Source organism: Diplotaxodon limnothrissa, linkage group LG7, assembly GCF_057381915.1.
Source record: "Diplotaxodon limnothrissa isolate DT_005_m linkage group LG7, D_limnothrissa_male_GT1.1, whole genome shotgun sequence".
NCBI lineage: Eukaryota > Metazoa > Chordata > Actinopteri > Cichliformes > Cichlidae > Diplotaxodon > Diplotaxodon limnothrissa.
In genome coordinates, this window is record NC_140602.1 from 55,104,966 (window position 1) to 55,121,229 (window position 16,264).

The window sequence follows — 16,264 nt, forward strand, 5'->3', positions numbered from 1 at the left end:
AAATAGCCCCAAGTCTCTAAATTGACCTGCACTGCTCACGTAAATGCTGTGCGATGCTGCAAGTTTGTTATCAATCTCATGCGAAGTACATACAGGGACAGTCTTGCCGTCTATAAAGGCAGTTTATGTAGAGGAGAGCAATGTGTCATGATTTAATAAAATAGATGTGGCAATCAACACGAAAGGGTTCAGACAATTTTCATAGCGTGTTTGATGGGGTTTTTTCACTGCCAAAAGAATAAAAAAATATATAATACAGTTCAATGGGCTAAATATTGAACTTGGAGCACAGAAACAAACCATCAGTCTGATACCAATACCAGCGTTCTTATCGATATTATTGGTTTTTAGATCGATCCCCTGAATGACTTATTCATGGACTCTGGTTCCACCCACTTCTACCTCACATTGAGTCTTTAATGCAGTTCAGAGAAATATTTTGAACCTTTTTACTAAAAACACGTGTGTATTTTTTTATACTAAACAAATTTTACATATAAAATACAATGAAATTAGATATTTGAAAATACTGTTGGACTACATTATTGTAGATATCAGCATAAAAACAGTTGCACGGCTCACCAGTTACAACATTGAACTCGTGTTTACGCATCCATACGTGACAGACTTCATAATTTAGTACTTGAAAGTCGTGACAGCTCATTTGTTAAACATTTCTGAATGAATTGGGAGTTACATTTGTTTCTTCTTCTTCTTTTAATTACTGACGTAAGCAACAGCTGCTTCCGGGGCGGATACACGGCTGTGCTAACTTCCGCTTCCTAACGTTGAGCGCGAAATCTAAAACAACAAGCTGACATCCTAGCAGCTGCCGCAACATCCTAAGGAATATTTTAAAGATCATTTTAAAAATATTTAATAATTTTTGCGAAGATGTCTTTTACTCCAAAAAGGCCATGCCCAGACCCAATGAACGACTCGATGGAGAAGAGAATAAAGCGGATTTCTATCGAGGGGAACATCGGTGAGTGCTGCAGCTTATTGCAAAAGTCACATTTGACAAAACAAAAAGTTCAGTGTAAAGGTTTAATGTCCGCAGATGGATGTCAGGTGCTGCTCGGGGTACCTGTGTGTAACAGTATACAGCTTCAGACGATGTACTCCTAATGTACTACTTTTGCCGCCAATTTGCTACTAGACTATTCTTCTTCTAAGAAAATATTAAACGACATTGCACCTGTGTGACGCATAGCTAGGTCTATGCAGTACGCTATATGACACGAGTGAACTTTAATTTGTGCTTCTTTTGCGTTCAGCGGCAGGCAAATCTACCTTTGTTCGCCTCTTGGAGCAGGAGAGCGCGGACTGGGAGGTGGTACCAGAGCCGATCGCCAGGTGGTGCAATGTTCAAACAACTGGCAGCGACTTTGAGGTATTAAAATAAAATAAGATTCTATATTAGAGTCGTTTAAAAAAAACTTTTCTGATGTTTACATAAAATCTGCTTTCTTGTCAGTTTATGACAAATTTGTGAGTAATTTAATAACCAGCACATTATCGTGCATTCAGGAAGACGTAATAACTGGGGAGACTCCCCATCTGTATTTAGAGTGCAGCTGCTGTCTGCCCTTATACAGTATCTGCGTGGCCACACACCCAGAGGGACAGATGCCATAAGGATCCCCCCACCCTACCCCCAGCTACCAAGCAGTGAGAGGGATATTGAGATACTCTTCTCCATATCAACCAAAAATGCTTAAACAAGTGACTGGTGTGTTGCATTTGCACTGTTGTTATATTATGGATGACTGGATACAAGTTACCAGTCATTCATAATAAGTTAGGTAGATCCTTCATTGTTACCAGTTTTCATTCAGCCCAGCAGAGGTGGGAATCATCAGACAACCCACGATATATTACCACAATATGATGTTATTGTGATTTTTTTTTTAATTATTATTTTGATTGTATTGCAGTAACATATACTGCAATTTATCACCTTTTTTCAAAAGTGATGTCCTCAAACGAGTGAACTTTAATTTGTGCTTCTTTTGCGTTCAGCAGCAGGCAAATCTACCTTTGTTAGATTTGCTAGATTTGTTCATAAGATTGTCAGTATCTGTCTTGTCCAGTATTTTCACTTTGTGCTGCAACACCAGATTATCGAGTATACCAACGCTGTCAGTAAAACCTGCCAGGAATGTTGCCATAAGACGGACAGACTAGGGTCATGGTTGCAATTACATGCAAACTGTTTGTGATCATTCAGGAATTAACTGTGGAAATGGTTGAAAGCCACACATTTGTTGCCGTCTGCGTAGACAGGAAGTCACATTTATCTTTTTTACATTTGCAGAAAGGTTGCTTCCTATCAGGCAACTGGTGCAGTTGCCCTGCAGTCAATTAAAATTAGTTGTGAGTGTGCAACACCCTCAAGCTCAGGGTGGCCATTTAGTTACCACTAGTTGCAATTTGTTGCAGAATGTGGGGGGGAAAAAACCTACTGCTAGTGGCCAGTTTAAAGAAGGTAAACACTTCAAATAAAAATATATCATATCAGCTCACATGTACACTTTTTGTTGGTAATCCAATAAATAGTGCAAAATGGTGTCGGCACGCTGTAAAATGATAGTATGCAGGCACTATCAGAATACACTGCTTCTGCTGAACCATTCAAGGGTCCTCAACAAGTCTCCACTACTGCCACAACTTTTAAAGGCAGTGGTCAAAGCGCCCTCTGCCAGTCACTGGACCAAGTATTTTTGGAGAGCAATGCCAGTGAGGAACAAATCAAATTTAGAAAAATGGTTTAGTGCTTTTCTTATTTACTCACTTACTAAATGTGGGCTAAGATGTTTATGGAAAAGCCAGCTTTGTTCAGCAAAAGACAAAGCTTAAATGATTTACAATACATCGGTAAATAATAATAACTATCACTCGTATATGACACATTAAACTGTATAAAGTAAGATGCCTCGGATTGTCTTAAAGGACCTGAGTTCAGTGCTTTAAAAAGACAGCATATGTGGCATAAAGTTGTATTCTGATATTTGCAAGATCTAAAAAATGTTATTTTGGGGAAAGGTAAAGAAACGTGTGCAAAGAGTTTCCATCAGTAGAGCTTGGTTGGTAAAAAATCAAATAGCTGCTGCTTTAGCCATGTATTCATCACATGCCTTTTTTTTTAACAATGGGGCTATGTCACAGCTTACAGTGATTCACCTTTTTGTTACACATGATGACAAAAGGCTGCATTTATTATCTCTAAGTCATGAAGGTGTGTAAAATGAAACAATGGGATTTTTATGTTCTAGGAGCTGACCGCATCTCAGAGGAGTGGCGGGAACGTCCTGCAAATGATGTACGAGAAGCCAGGGCGGTGGGCTTACACTTTCCAGAGCTACGCCTGTATCAGCCGGGTGCGTGCCCAGATCAGATCAGCCAACGGGAAGCTCAGAGAGGCTGAGAATCCTGTGCAGTTCTTTGAGCGGTCCATCTACAGTGACAGGTATCGGACCTATTGATGAATATGTACGCTTGATAAAAATATTTTTCTCATAGAAATTTTCACTGTGAACACAGTGTAGGAATTTTTACCAGGCTTTAGAAACCTTTGTAAGAATTCACTTCTTTCCCACCACAGAAACCAGCCTCTGATTTATTTAACCCCTCAAAACAATTACAATTTAAAACATCCTGTGATAAATGAAACAGAATTGCTCATCCTTTTTTTTTTGGATTCATTATATCTTAGGTACATCTTTGCAACCAACCTATATGAGAGTGAATGCATGAATGAGACCGAATGGTCCGTCTACCAGGACTGGCATGGGTGGCTGCACAACCAGTTTGGCAAGCACATTGAGCTGGATGGCATTATCTACCTCAGAGCCTCACCAGAGGTAACCTCCTCCTTTGTACTGCACACGTTTATACCTAAATGACAGTGTCCTTTAATAGAAAGTTCTGCAATTTTCATCATTCATGATTTAAAAAAATTATAATAAAGCTCACAATAAGCAAAAAGTTCACAGTGTTCTTCTTCTTTGGTGTACAGAGATGTTTAGAGCGGTTACACCTGAGAGGTAGAGAGGAAGAGCAAGACATCCCTCCGGAGTACTTGGAGAAACTTCACTTCAAGCACGAGAGCTGGCTGCAGCACAAGACCCTGACGTAAGCAGACTGTTCAGTCAGAAACTGTGTGCATTTATATGAGGAAAACAGATGTACTTGTATGATAGGAGAGGCTTTGAATAAGCATTGGAAACCCCCTACTCCCCCATTCATGCAACAGCTGGAGGGGGGGAAGCGAAGGCTCGAACAGCGATACATGTGATCTTCATCTGCGTCATTGGCTTTGTGTGACGGGCTGTTTCTTTGCTCCATCATGTGTACATTTCCTTACAAAGTTTAATGTCTTCATTTCATTAAAAACAGTATGCAGTTTCCCACAGTGGGAAACTATAACATCTCTAACTGCATGTTCTATATCATGTCTTCCCACAGCATGGAGTTTGAGTATCTCAATGACGTGCCGGTCATGACGCTTGACGTGAATGAAGATTTTAAGGGAGATAAAATCAAATGTGCTAACATGATCGAGAAGGTTGGTACCGTTTCAGCCTGCGTAAAGATCAGAAATCATCAATTAATGCTTTCATTACTTTTCATATACTGTATTTCCATGTATGTTTTTGCACGTTTCAATAAATCGCTGCATCTGCCTCATTTTCCTAGCAAAATGGAAATAAGCAACGAGTGGCTCAACAGGTTTGAGCAGCACTGTGTCAAAACACAGTGCTGTAAAAAGATGTTTCAAATTTACTCGCTTGCTGTTATAAAAGAAGACAGTTTGGGCAAAATGCTGCATGAGACTGAGTTTCTTGTGATTCAGGGCTCAGTGATGCAATAAAATGCTTGAGCACTGGCATTGGTACTTTTACTCGAGTAAACACACACTGCGCTTGTTCATGAACCAGTTTCATGTTGATGCTATCAGCTGTGGTTAACTCAGGCACTTATTTTCACATCAGACACAAAAAACCCTGTTCCACACACAGCTTGGTGCTGTTACATAAACCCAACTGTTATCCAAGGAGGGGAGGGGAAAAGAAATCCAAAGTAATGATCTGTGCCTTTGTTGGTTTAGATTTTAATGCTAATTTGACGCCTTTTTTGTTTTTGTTTTTTGCTTTTTTGTAGGTCAAAGAGTTCTTGAGCACGCTATGAGCACCACCACAAAGAAAAGAGTGAAGACTGGATGGCTTTTAAAGCATAGACAATGACAGTTACTTGTCTGTTCAATAACTGAAAAGAAAAGAAATTGGGGGTTTTTGGTTGTTGTTTTTTTTAAGTGTTGTGTATTTATCAGCATTAATGTGCACAAATGAGATTGTAATGTATGTCCACTGATAACAATGACAGTAAACTTGTTATTTTTTTTTCCCCACCGATTGCACAAAATCAAGTGTCACACGTGTTCTTTCTCCGCTCCAAATGTTTCTTGGCACTCTGTGCAGCTCTTCCAGAAGATGTCGCCAGTCTCCATTAAAGCTGCCCGGCTATTTCTGAGCGCTCAGCCTGCCTTGACCTGGTAGCTCCAATAGGATTTGACTAAAGCTATCTGACATTAGCTTCTTTCATTTTTACTTTTAATGCCTTTTTAAAAAGCACAGAGTAGAATGGATCACCAAGGTGGAAACATCTCATGACTTTTTGTTTGCTTTTGCTCTTTTTGGCAGTTCCGGGTCCAAAATAAATACCCATCCTCAGCAAGTGTTCAAATGAATTATTTAAGTGTAACTTTTAGAATGTTGTTAGCAGGATTTGTTTATATATTTCCTGTTAAGCAATAAAAAACTGATTTTGCATGTTTCTGTCTATGGTCAAAGTTGTTTTGATGAAGTAATGGGGAGCCAATTTGCCAAGTTTTAGTCTTCTGCGCGCCTCCCAGCGCTAATGGTCTGACCTGTGGCGTCACGCAGGAGGAGGGATGGTACTTTAAATATGGGGAAAGAAACGCTACACACAAAGACTCCCGTGGCACTTCCAAACAGGCGCTTTGGACAAGATGTTACCTTGGCCTTGCGTGTGCGTTTCCATTTAGATATGTGGATTGTGCGTTTCGCGTTAGGTTTGATTTGTAGGGTCGCAGAAATCATCCCAGCGAGATAGCCGCAGCTCACGTACTTTAGTTTTAGGCACTTTGGGAGCGCAGCAGTTAGATTAGGCAACCGTTCTCAAACACGCACGACTCGAAACTGACGAGGAGGACAGGTGGACGCCACGCTGATCAGCCGCGAAGGGGAAACTTGTCACCATGAGTTCCGACAAGAGCAAGTAAGTGTCTGATCGTCAAGTGTTAACTTGTGAAACTAAAAGCTATGCACGTTTGAAGTTTTACCTCGTAGCTTTCGGTCCTCGGGTTTTTGGGGAGATTTGTTTTGTTGTTTCCTGTCAAGTGCTGAGTCGGTGAACGAGGCGTCAGGAATGTCGCTCACTAGAAAACGAAGTAGTCACGTTCAAAGCATTGTGCCAGTGTGCGTAAAGCTGGAACTTCTGTGGTTTCTGAGTTTAGTGGATCGCTGATGGCATGCCATAGTAACGCCACGTGCAAGCTATTTATAAGAGTACTGATCTTTCTGAAAAGCGTTCATTCATTCCAGCGACAACCTTGGATAGATAAGACACACACCGTGGCTATGAACGGGCTAATCTATTTTCCAAGAAGCTGTCGCTATTAATTAGAGAGGAGGAGAGCGCAAGGCAAGTGTCGGAGATGTCTTGCATTGTATCTTTCTGAATAAAGCCGTGCGTAATGCGTAGTGCGCTAGACTGCACTATCCCCGTGGCGGACGGGTATGAGGGGGAACCCTCCCCCCCCTCCCCCATCCCATCCACTGGGCCCAGTTGTATAGACTTCACAGTAATGTCAAACAGGGAAGATTCACGGAGTCTGCTCTTTCCTTACAAGCATCTCATTCACGGTAACAAGTTATTTTAGATGGATGTTTTTGGCTTGAAAATGTAATTGCATCGGAATAGGCGAGGCACAGTTCCTCAGAGCGAGCGTGACGCCCTCTCCAAGTAACAACGAACGAAACCTGAAATGACCTATTGTGCCGTGCCATGTGAGCAGCAGAAATAAAAGTGACAGCCGATTCCTCGTTCTTGTGTCTTTCCCGGAGACAGACGTCTGGTTTTGTAACAGGGAAACGTTTTCTCTATTCTTTTTGTTCTGTTTCACCTGCACCTGTGTGAGCGCCTGCTGAAACTTAAAATGCTCTTTTGTGTTCTTCCCGTTGATGCTTTGACCAATGTGCCATTGAAGGAAATTCCAAAAGTCAAGGCAGAGCTGAAGGGCACCGAGCTAACTTCTGTTTGGTTATTACACAAGTCAAATAATCTCTTTGATTGTACTGGTGATATGGCCATTTATTTGTTTACCCATTTCACTTCGCATTCAGGCTCCGCAGCGGTGTGATAGTGGAAGTCACAATAGCCCCACTTGAGTGTTAATTGGGTGGCTATATCTGAGGAATATTAAGCTGAAAAGTATGTTGTGATAACAATACCAATATAATGGTTGTATTATTGCAACACTTTGATTAAAAATATATATAGGTATATGCTTCATATTATGGCCTACTCTCAGCCTGAGAAATTGCCAAATGGCCAATTATCAAGTTATATACCTAATGCTGATCACCTATATGTCTTCCTCTGTCCTTCAAGTAATGGTGCAGAAGTTAACTGCAACCAGCCAAATCCGCTTTTTTATGCTTGCCTGTTAAACTTTCATGTGGGTATTACCGCCCAGAAGATCAGCTTTAGCTCGAGTATCACTTTAAGGCTTGAAACTCACTGCTGTACACCTTTTTTCTTTCTTTCTTTCTTTCTGTTTTTTGCCCTGATGGCGCTGAGGGCATCTACCCTCATGGCCAACCAGGCTGGTTGGACTGGATCCGTCATTCTGTAAAGAGATGGGGATGATCCTTGATCCCAAACAGCTGATCCCGGCTCCTCACGCACTGACAGGTTTATCCAGACGCCTGAGGTCACTGAGAACTGAAGCAGAATCGAAAGTTCAGGAGTGAGAAATAGATGTAACTGGTCGCTCAGATCTTCACCCAGATTATTATTCTTATTATTACTATTCTTATTATTATTGATTAATCAAGAAGATAGAGTCATAGAAGGAAATGGGGGCAAGATCAAGTCGATTTCCTGCATTTAAAATGACTTGAATGAGGAGATGTAGGATCCAATCGACTATGTTGACCTGATTTTAAACTCGGCGAGTCATTTTGACTTTTCTGAGATATACCAAAAAGCAGATTTAAAGTTTCTACTCTCTTTGAAGCACTTACCATATTTCTTTTTCCATTTGACACCCAATTCAAAACAGGAATGATGCGTTCCCCTCCTGCATCCAGGATGTCTGTAAACCACCTGTGGCCTGTTTCTCATGGTTAGTCGAGCCCTGTCTGAGGCCGCAGTGTGCAGTGATTAACACGGCTCTGTGAACTTGCCTTAGCCAGCAGTAAAACCTGAAACATGAGCTTTCTTTGCTCTTCTGTGTGCTCACCGGTTTCCCTGATGACCCTCTCTCTGTGCTACATGAGCTGCCTTCATGCATACTGCTGCATCACCAGTTCTTTGGTACCTGCTGCAGAAGTAAATACCCAAGCTGGGTTCTTAGAGAGATCCTGAATCGTAGCTCCTGTCTGTACAGCCATTGTGCAAGATTGAATTAAAAGGGCCAATCTCATGTTTTTATAGCGTGTCACTTCTGATCGTTGTTAACATGTCTGCTTAGGTACAAGGTACAAAGAATACAGCATGGCAGAACCCAGCTCTTCTAAAGTTGGTGCTATTTTCTGGATGCTCTGTCCTGGGATGGAAGACGATGAGGACAAGTGGAACAGAACACTCAAAGCAATCAAGGCCTAAATGATAGTGTTGACTCTATGTGCACGGAACAGTGCGGAAACCTCGGTCACTTTTATTTATTTATTTTTTTCATATTTAAGAAAAAAAGAGCAACAAAAAGAAGGTACAGAGGTTAAGGATTGCATATAAACTTGGCACTTAACCCAACCACTCCTCGACACCCATTTGATCTGGGAGCTGGGTGGATCTGTTATTATCAGTGTTGTGCTCCTATGTTCTTAGGGCCAGAGATCATATCCACTAGGGAGATCCAGATGAGCTCAGAGTGCAATCAAAGGAACACGTTGTATCCTTCCTGACTTTGTTTATTTAGCGGTTTTGCGCACTGCTCCCATTCCTTCTGTGCTGTCTCATCGTTGGCCTCACATTGTTCAGTAGCAAATTTAAACTGCTCACGTGTTTATTTTGCATTCTTTGTATGCATCCCGAAGCAAATATTTATTTTTGGTTTATTGGGGAAAAAAATGCTGCCAAAGGAAAAACACAAATTTGATTGTGACACGCATATTTAGTTTTACTGCAGTTTGACGCAGTAAATTGACACACAGGCACAGGGTAAGTCTTTACTTACCCTTTATAGCTCAACACAGTGGAATATAAAGGCAGCCTCTTTTTTTGTTTTGTTTTGTTTTTTCATCTTTTTATGGTGTATTGTTTTCTGTATTCAGTGTTGAAAATAATTATCCACATTACCAGGTGAGCTAAGTAGCAAGTTGGAAGCAAGAGTGAGGGGTGGCTTGAGACTTTTTATCTCCAAGCAAAACATGACTGTCTACCTGGTGGAGCAAGCAAAGCAGTGAGACGTTTTTTGTAGTTGGCCACCAGGTTTGGAGACTGACTAGGCCACTCCATGACCTTAATGTGACCTATCCATGACCCATCTTCAGTGTTCTAGCTGAGGGAAGTAGGTTGGCACATGACCCCACCCATTGGCTCCTCAAAGTGGTGAAGTGGTCCTGTACCCTTTGTAGAACAATAGCCCAAAGCATAATGCTTCCACCTCCATGCGTGACTGTGTTGACGGTGTTCTTTGGGACGTACTTAGGATTTCTCTTCCTCCAAACATGACAAGTTGAGTTGATGCTGGTGAGGGTAGAAGTACATTTACCTTGTTGAGCAGGGGAAACCTGCGGGCACTGCAAGACCTTGATGCATTATATTGAAGTTTGTTACTGATGGTGTTAATTAACAAGCTCTTCCTGTGTAGTTTTGGAGTGATCCAATAGGCAGTAAAAGTTTAAATATAAAGCAAGTGCCAATCAGACATTTTGCACAGTGGATCAACATTTTGAAAAAATTGGTACTTTTCTGCATTCATCATTCCATCACTCTTGACAAAATCCCCAACGGTGTTTTACGGATGGCTGTAGACTCTCACTGCTGTACCTCTCACCTGACCTCTGATGTACATGTTGATGATGATTTGAAGCAAAAATTTCAAATTTAGATTCGTTATTCCATAAAACCGGATTTTTGCATTCCAGTTCTCATTTGATTTGGCATATGCTGGCCTTTTCTCCACGTTTTCCTTCCTTAAGAACGCCCTCTGGGGAGCCACCCTTCTACTGAGACTTTTTTCATTGTTTCTTAATGACATGACTTTGAGATACTGTTCATCTGCTACGGAAAAAAGATTGGGTATGCCACTTTTTCTTTTGCCCAGCATTTGTCCTGTTTCCTCAAATTCTTTAAGGACACACTGCAGACCATGATGAGATATGCAAAGATTTAGGTGATAGCTCTTTGGGACTCACCTTGTTGGTGCAAAAACAGTGTTTTATGCCTGTAACTGCCTTATCTTTTGGGATATGGGGACAAATTGTGTGTTTTTTGCAACAGACTGTTAGCAACAAAATGCCCTAAAGATACATTTTAAAATTGATTCTTTGCCAAGTTGTCTGTTATGTTTACACACAATACTGTTTCATCTTTTTTTTCAGTTAGGTGCTTTTTTTTTTTTATGTTTGAACGATTCATAGGTCAGTGTTAAGTGGCTTGCCAAAGAAGCCCTTCCTATAAAAATGGTCAATTACTAGACTGAAAATCAGTGAAAAAGCAACCAAAGTCCAAAGAACACATTTGAAAGGCATTCAGAAATCCTGGCGAATGATTGTTCAAGAGTCTGGCTTCTTGGAAGCAAGAATGAGGGGTGACTTGAGAGTTTTTGCACAGTACTGCATCCTTCAATAAAACGTCACTTACAAGCCTGAATAAAATTTGTGCTAACGTTAGATAGATAGATCTTGGAATGTAGATGTTACTTTAATATCCAACAACATTTCACACTGAATAAGAATCTTTTTTCAGGATTGTGTTTCACAGTAAGTTGAATTTCACTCCGATGGTCATAAAAGTGACATTACATTACAGTACTTTTTTTTTCTACTTTGGAGCAGCTGTGTAGAGGTGTGATAGTGGATACAGTGGTCAGAGGATGTTGAATATGGGGCCATAAGTCATCCTAACCCATGTCATGATCTTTATGTAACATTTTTAATTCTTTTTTTGTTCCTTTTAGAATGGAGGATGAGGCAGTCTTGGACAGAGGAGCCTCGTTTGTCAAACATATCTGTGATGAAGAGGAAGTGGAAGGTAAAGACACATTGCAGCCCACTATCTTTAGCTTTACGTGATAAGTGTAATGTATTCCCATTTTTTTCCACACATACTATATGCAGTCCTGTGCAAGCAAATGTGAAACCAGTCATTTCTTTCACCCTCCAGAGTATCAGTGCAGAATTAGACATATAGGATAAACATTATCCACTTCCTCTAACGTTTCTGTACAGGAAGATGTCTCTTCAAGTTGTCTAATCCTGTCCAGTTCTGGCTGTCAGCTAAACCCGCAAAAGAATGCATCTGGAGACACCCATATGAATTTACTGAGGCATCCACATACTTCACGAAACCACTTCTTTTAGATGAACACAAAGCAAAAATACTTGGGGATTATGTCGAGCTGCTTGTGTGTAAGCAGTAGCTGCAAGAGCCTCCTGTGCTCGCCTGCACAGGAGTCTGAAAGAAGAGCGTGGTTTTGTGTTGGCCTTTTGTTTTCTGCAAGAAAACAAGGCTAACCATCAAGTATGAAAGATTATTTAACCCTAAAAGAAATGTTTGTGAAATGCATGGGTGAAGAGAGCTGCATCACTAACTGGGTCAGTTAATCTCAGTCTTCTCACACCCACTATTCTTTCTAATTACTTCCTGGAGACATTAAATCATTAAATTTCCTGTACGAGTCTCTGTGTAGGAAGTCACTGGCATTTCTTTAATTTTGCAATTTGATGGCATACTGTGAGAGGAAATAGAAATGTTTTAACATTTCACACTACATCACACTACAGCGGCAGTTTTTCTCCTGTCGGTGGACGACGCAGATTACCCAGTTTTTGGGATTAAAGTGATTTATTTTCTCTCCCGTGTTTGTCATCTGATCTGCTTGCTCTCTGCTTTATGTTGTGACAGGTCATCACACTGTGTACATCGGTGTCCACGTTCCCAAGAGCTACCACAGGAGGAGGCGCCACAGACGCAGGCCTAGCCACAAGGAGAAGCGGGAACGACCTGAACAGAGCGCAGAAGGGTCCAAGTCCGACGGGGAGAATGTAGACATCAGCGTCCTCAAACCTCTCAGTGAGTCGTGGTGACACTAACATGACGTTTAGTAAAAACAGTGTGCATGAAATCATCTATGAGAGCCACGTTGGTGATGGATAAATCGCTCCTGAGATGAGCTTTAAGTCATCTGGATTAAGTCCAGTGCAAATTACAGCCTACAAGATATCAGTTTTCCCTAGTAAGGAGGCAGAGCAATGAGGGGTGGGTGGGGTGCGAGGGGCTCTCTTTCTTTAAGCAGCAGCCTGCACTCAAGTGAATAAATGCAGCAGGGGAATGGGAACATGCTGAGCACTAATCTGAAAATGACGCTGGAATAGCTTAATGTGTGTAAAGTAAACAAAAGGGGGGGGGGGGGGGGTGTTACCTGTCACCTGATGATTAAACACGGCACTCTGAGATTTGTGGGAAAGGATTCTCAGAAGCTAAGTGGTAAAACGGAAGATTTAGCACAAATGGCAAGATATAGAGATGTTAAACGAGATCCTTAAGACCAAATGACAAAGTAGTACTCATACGGTGTCTGTGTGGATGAAAAAAGACTGCAAGATTGTCAACAGTATTCTAATCTTACTGTTGCTATAGGGCAAATACACCCGGTCTGTCCCTATAGAGAGGCTTAGAAAGCTGACATGGTTGAACCATTAATCCCCTGATTGTTTTCTACAGCCTGAGGAATTAAAACAGACAGAAATTGCATTTAATGAGGAAGAAGGGACATTTTTTTAATTAGGTAAAACAGGTGGGAAAATCTGAACCTCACAGTCTTCAATGGCAACACTATGATTTGGCTTCAGTGTATAGTAAATGCGTGTAATTGTAATAGAGAGCCCCAAAGTTGTACCTCCTCTTGGGTAAATCATCGTTTTTGTTTTTAAGAGTCCCAAAACGTTACATCTGGTATGAGCAAGATTCACAATTATCATTACTGGAATTCACCATAAAATGATGCTGGAAACTGGTACAATAAGCTGGTGAATTTGTTGTGTGTGGTGGTGTCGGATATATTTGAGCAAGGGATTTGCCGCTTGACTCATCAGGGCATGTGTGAACAATGACAACAGGGCCACAAAGGCCAATAGGATCAAGGTAAACTGGTATTTCCACTGATATTTAAAGTTCAGATGAATCCTTAAAGGGTACCTGTTCAGTTTCATATTTAAACCTGAGACTCCAAATAGTTTCTTTAGGTGATCCGAAGTTCAGAATAACCCTTATTTAGCTCACTATCAAAAGCTAGTTTTTTGCCAGGCTTGCATCAGTACATGTATATCAGTAGAAGTTTACACAGCCAGTAAAAAAGGAAAGGGTACGACTTTCAACATGTTTTTATGGGTCAGGCACTTTAACTCACATTAATATCAATCATAGGGGCTTTTATTGGAAACATATACATTTAAAAGGAAAAGAATTGAAAGGCAAGGCAGCACTTTACATCAAAGGAATGAACGGCCCCACCTGCGATCCACAGCGACTACTTGATAATGATTCCTTGGACATTGCAAACAACCATGTGTTGTGACACATCTTTCACCCTCAGTTAATGGTTCAGATCAGTATAAGTGCGGCAGTTAGGAAATAAAAACTTGCCATTTCTTAAAACGTAAACCCTGTAGAGAGCGTTACATGTAAGGTGCGTATTTGTCCAACAGTCACCACAAAGCACAAATGGCATTTCTCAAACGACCAGTAAATAAATCTAAATCTAAAACCATATGAACATGCAAACGTGTGCAAAAACTGGCCTCGATCATGCAGTTTCTGTATGGAAATGCACAGAAAAAGAAACAATATTTTTAATTTGAAGCAAATATTTAATCAGTCGCCATATAAATGTTGCAAATCATGGTAGCCCTAGGTAGTTTATAGAGTTTCATCAAGAATAAACCAATCGTACACACCGTACAATTATTCTAGTGGTATGATGATGATGCTGGGCTTTGGTGTAGACCCTGAGTTCATACATTGTGTAAAACAAGCTGATTTAGCTTGTATATTAACCCTTAGGTCAGCTTTCTTCTTGACTTGTAATTTTTGAACAGAGGGTGGGTGGGTGCAGTGCTTACGTAACCATCTTAAGGATATCCCCTTGTTTTGACATCAAATATCGCCCCCAACCTCCTACACAAGACCGCAATCACAAGTTGTATAAGCATTCAAAAGACTACAATCAAACAAAAGTTCAAAGACAGTGAGCAGAGTTTCATAACAATAGGCACCTTGTGTGGACAAATAATAGAGGTGAAGGTGAATAGAGTGATGCTATGATTTGGAGTGACACCATTGAACGAGGCATACTGGAAGAGGCGATCCACCAGGAAACTGTGAAGCATTCCAGAATTATTTGTAAGACAGCCAGTAGATTCATTGTTCCTCCTCCAACTGTAGAATGAAAATAGAAACCTATTAGTTTGAGAAACGTACCACAAATATAAATTTTCTGTGTCACCAAAGGACTAGTTTGTGAATTGTTACCTTCCTTCTAATCAGAGGGTTGTTGACTGGCTGCTCCAGTCTGCATGCCAAAGTATAATTGGGCAAGATATTATAGATTTAAGAGTGCTCTGAGTTCCCAAGCAGAGTAGAAAATCACCATGTAAGAAGGAGTCCATTTACCATTCCTTAAAGTACAGCCAGTTCCTAAAAGTAGACACGAGTTGGAGATTTAAAAATGAAATGCACGACTCGGGGTTGGGCTCCATTATCAAGAAACGGGAGAGAGTCTGAAGGGATCTGCATGAATGGGTGAATAAAGCACGAGTAGATACAATGATAGGCATTGTCCATTGACCACTTTTTGGCTTTGTTGACAATTTACAATTGCATCTTTCTTGGTTTTGCCGGCGTAACATTGAGTTGTCTTTTCACAGGCTCTCACAGCAGCCCCACAGCTGAGTAATCTTCTCTCCTCTGACGCTGTAATCCTCTGTTACACCTTATGCTCAGATGTAAACCAGCCTGAGTGCTTAGTCATTCAAAGGTGCCACAATATGAGAGGAGCTTTGTTCCCATTAATCTCTCTCTATCTACAGTAGGTGTCATGGGCCCTGCCTGATTACTTTCTGAGTCATGCAAACTCCACCGACTTTAAGTAAACGCGGAAAAAACTAACATCAGCTTACATAAGAATAACTTCTTTATCAATTAGTTGATTTTTTTTTTTTAAATACTCTCAGACTTGTGACATAAGGTGACATAGAGACAGATATGTCTAGAGAATGCAATCAGAGACTGTAGTTTGTTTTCTCAGTTAGTAAGAGCTTTATTACTTGTTACATTTGGATAAAACTTATATAGCACCAAATTACAACCTGTCCTCTCAGGACACCTAGAGTAGCAACTAAAGTCATGACCTTACGGTTTTACAGAGAGAAATTGCTGTTTTGATTTTTTTTTTTTTTTTTTTTTTGCTGGATAGAGGCCAATGGCAAGAAGCAGCCTCAGGGAACATCTGTCACCACAACCGGCTGGGGTGAGGAGAAAGTGAAAAGATGAGCACAGAGCGACAACATTCACTAGTACAGCAAGTAACAACAGATCAGGAACATGCAGCTCCAGAAGCAACTATATGTGCAGAAAGGTTACGTGCAGAGAGAAGAGAAAAAGTTAATAATATGCAGTAGCACCATAAAATCCAAGGGAAGCAGAAAAGTACATGTCATCCAAGCCCTAATGTCTTTAACAAATAGTCCAACTTATTTACATCTCCTGGTTTTATAGCTGTGCAGAAGAGCAT

At 40.8% G+C, this 16,264-nt stretch overlaps 2 protein-coding genes across 3 annotated transcripts in view; both read left to right on the top strand.

The window, feature by feature from the left end:
• The first annotated feature begins 894 nt into the window (after nt 1-894).
• On the top strand, nt 895-5,190 carry dck (deoxycytidine kinase). The gene is made up of 7 exons (XM_085359962.1): nt 895-985; nt 1,278-1,393; nt 3,276-3,469; nt 3,716-3,863; nt 4,019-4,134; nt 4,468-4,567; nt 5,164-5,190. Exons 1-7 carry the CDS (start codon nt 895-897, stop codon nt 5,188-5,190), a joined length of 792 nt encoding a protein of 263 aa, XP_085216088.1.
• An 815-nt stretch (nt 5,191-6,005) lies between these two features.
• The window catches only part of LOC146629262 (electrogenic sodium bicarbonate cotransporter 1-like), a 35,073-nt gene continuing 24,814 nt past the window's right edge, over nt 6,006-16,264 (top strand). For both annotated transcript variants that reach the window (XM_085359960.1, XM_085359959.1), the window contains exons 1-3: nt 6,006-6,300; nt 11,432-11,505; nt 12,379-12,546. In XM_085359960.1, the coding sequence (XP_085216086.1) occupies nt 6,281-6,300; nt 11,432-11,505; nt 12,379-12,546 (262 nt within the window). In that variant the 5' untranslated portion in view covers nt 6,006-6,280. The remainder of the gene's footprint in view (nt 6,301-11,431; nt 11,506-12,378; nt 12,547-16,264) is intronic.